Source organism: Balaenoptera musculus, chromosome 20 (assembly GCF_009873245.2).
Source record: "Balaenoptera musculus isolate JJ_BM4_2016_0621 chromosome 20, mBalMus1.pri.v3, whole genome shotgun sequence".
In the NCBI taxonomy this organism is placed as follows: domain Eukaryota; kingdom Metazoa; phylum Chordata; class Mammalia; order Artiodactyla; family Balaenopteridae; genus Balaenoptera; species Balaenoptera musculus.
The window spans coordinates 20,054,336-20,057,766 of record NC_045804.1 but is presented as its reverse complement, the minus strand read 5'-3'; the positions used below and the strand labels follow the sequence as shown (position 1 = coordinate 20,057,766).

The 3,431-nt window shown below is 40.7% G+C and overlaps 1 protein-coding gene across 1 annotated transcript; it reads left to right on the top strand.

Annotated features, from left to right (window-relative positions):
• Window positions 1-2,606: 2,606 nt before the first annotated feature.
• LOC118886370 (keratin-associated protein 3-1) lies at window positions 2,607-3,205 on the top strand. The gene has a single exon (XM_036835992.1). It carries the CDS (start codon window positions 2,646-2,648, stop codon window positions 2,940-2,942), a length of 297 nt encoding a protein of 98 aa, XP_036691887.1. The 5' UTR covers window positions 2,607-2,645; the 3' UTR covers window positions 2,943-3,205.
• The last annotated feature ends 226 nt before the right edge of the window (window positions 3,206-3,431 follow it).

The window sequence follows — 3,431 nt, the reverse complement described above, 5'->3', positions numbered from 1 at the left end:
TTCCTTTTACTGTGGAAACCCAGATAATGGTCCTCAGAAAACTGAATGATGTGATGAGAAATCCCAGATCTGTCCCCTTTTCTCTATTCCCACCAGCTACCATACCCTCTAAGACAGAAATCATGTCCCCCTCATCACTCCTGCAGAACATCCAAGTAGCTTCCCAACCATTGTCCCTGCCTTCAAATTATCGCCTTTCTACAGCATTGTATCTTGGTTAAGAAAATAGCCTCCAAAATCTTATGGTCTCAAGAACTTCAATAACCTGGTTCCATCCTCCCACCAATCTTACACTCAACTAACCTTGAGGGTCATCTTCACTCTAGTTAGAACAACATGCCCACAGTGAGAGGGAATACGGCACAGTGGTTAAGAGCAGGGCATCTGGAGCCAGATTGCTTGGCTTCAAATGCCAGCTCCATCACTTACTTACTAGTTACTTAGCCTCTCCATGCCTGGTTCCTCATCTGTAAAATGGCAAGGAGAGTAACACGGCACACATCATAAGCTTGTGGTGAGAAACATATAACACATGTAAAGCACTCAGCACAAGGCCTGACACTTACTGATGATGATGATGATGTCAAGCTTACACTAAAAACTACAGTCATCTTTCTAAAATACAAACCCAAACATGCCATATATATGTTCAAAAACCTTTAATTAATGTCCATTGCCAATAGGATGAAATTAAAAATCCTAAGTTTAGGACACTAAGCACGGTGCAAATTCTTCCTACTGTGGCACGAACCCAACTTTGTAACTTCAAATCTCCTTATTCTCCTCCAGTGCCTCCCTGCAGGAGGTCCAGAATCTGTGCTTTAATCAACCGACAATTTTGCCATCCCAGGAACACACCATGGCATCTTGTTTCTCTGCTTTACTTGCTGAAATTCCCTTCCTATTCCCTTCTACCTGCTAAGCTCCTGTTCATCCTTCTAAGGCCCACACAGATGTTCCCTTTTCACCAAGCGCTCCCTAAATCTTCCAGGGAAAGACAGTGGCACCTACCTCTAAACTCCCACATCTTTCGTAGAAAACCTGGATGTACAACCTGTGTTGTCTGTCATTTGTCAGTTTACTTCTCTGTGTCTCTTCTTCTCTATGATCTCCTCAAGGGCAGGAACCTATTTGCTTCTTTTTTGCATAATGCCTGACTTACATCAGGTGTTCAAGCAATGAGTGTTTGACTGATATCTATTGAAGTGATGTGAACAACAAACTTAATTCTAGCAGAGGGATCCAAAATCATAAAATTATTCTAGTAAGAAGATGGCTAAAATAAAAGCAGTTTTAATGTTGAGCATCTTTTGGATGCATCATCGTGTTGATTTGCATCTCTTTTGGCTTCTGATTCATGTATGTTGTACAATTTTCTACTTAGTTTTAGAGGCTGAGTCATTTTATTTGAAGATGCGTCAAGAAAATATATTTTTAAAAAAAAGATTTTCAAAGGAAAATATTTCTAAAGATTTACCACTTTAATATTTTTCCTAGTCTAAAGTAATGCTAAAATGTCATACTAAGTTTTATGCCTTCACTTATTTAAATAATTTTATTATTAAGGTTTTAGTGATTTAAATGTAATTGGGGGATCTCCCCAAGTGTGCACCATAGAACACTAATCTATGAAAACTAAGAAATAAAAATGATTCCATGGTCAAGTAAGTTTGGAGAAAAATATATGCTAGATCCCTTTGAAAAGTCACAAAGCACTTTAGCATATTAAAGGCTCTGAAAGGTCCACCAACAAAGAATTCAGTATTTCCCAAAATTTTTTTTACCAGAGAACCCTTTAATGTTCTTTGGAACAAGTGTTCATGAAACTCATTTGAGGAACTACTGCACCATTTAGCCTCTAAATGGCCCAATACAACTAGTTTTTAGGTGATAAATAATCTTAATTCATAATATGATTGGATGGACTTTTAAAGGGCATCCATCAATGTCACCCATGCAGGTGTGAACTCGCATCTACATGCCCCTGACAAGTTATCATTCAAAGCACAAGTGAAGGGAATGGAGAATAAATGATTTGTTACAGCTCTGTAAGAAGGTGTTTCTTAACACAGAACGAGGATCTCTTTCCCTGTCGATTCCATCTGTTCATCTTAACTCAGCCTCTTGGAGCCATGAAAAACAGATCTTAAAATTGTATCACTTTTTCAGCCAGAAGGCTTAAATCATCACATAGAGTCTTTGGTTGCTGGTAGAATAGCAATTGAAAAGCCTAGTTCTCTCTTCATCTGAAAAGTAGACAAAAAATGTGGGAACGATTTGCAGATACCTAGCATACCAGGTCATCATTAGTGATGCGTAATGATTGGAAGATAATGACTCTGTACCTCTGAAGACAAATGAAATGTCTGTACAGTGACAAACAGCCAATGTAAAGAGTCCTAATTTGACAACGAAGCAAACTAAATCCCTTTTATGAGGTAAGGAGTGTGTCTGAAGTAATAAACACTTAAGTAATTAGATGATTTTATGGCGATAGCTATAAACTGAAACATGGGGGGAAAACATCTCGGTAATAGGCTGACGCCTTGGGAGGTGGGTATATAAGAGCCAGGGGAGAAGACAGAAGCATCGAGACACAAAGAGACTTCTCTTCTCAACCCACCAACTATCCAATCCCTGACACCATGGCTTGCTGTGCTCCCTACTGCTGCAGTGTCCCCACCGGCCCCGCCACCACCATCTGCTCCTCTGACAAATTCTGTCGGTGCGGAGTCTGCCTACCCAGCACCTGCCCACACGAGATCAGCCTCCTCCAGCCCACCTGCTGTGACAACTGCCCTCCACCCTGCTGTGAGCCTGACACCTATGTGCCAACTTGCTGGCTGCTCAGCTCTTCCTACCCGAATCCCGGACTGAGTGGGATCAACCTGACGACCTTCATTCAGCCTGGCTGTGGAAGTCCCTGTGAGCCCTGCTCTTAAGCGGCCACATCTTTGCACAGGCTCAGTGATGTGCTGCTCAAGTCTTATGCATCATCCGGCCTTCAACACTCGCTACTACCTACATCAGATTAAATCAATCCCAATGGCCAGGGCGGTGTTTTCACGCATTTGCCCAACTTCTTAATTCTTTCTTCTTTTGGGTGGAGTTGGAGACCTTCTTTCTGTCTTTTAGGGTATTTGTTCTTTGGACTACTTTGTACGTTTTGACTACTCATTAATAAACTTCATTCTTACCTAGCAAATATGGCTTTGTGACTATTTATTCCTGTGTTTCTTCTTAAGAAAGTGGAATGCCTACCTAAACCGGAACTGCCCAAGATTTACCCCAGCAGAATGAGAGCTCTCATGGTGGAATCACTGAAAAATGATACGGTTCTTTGTGATAGGTTGAAAAGTGAAAAATTCAGCAGGTCATTTTGTAGGAGTTTTTTCCTTTTTTTTTAATTGAGGTATAGTTGATTTACAATA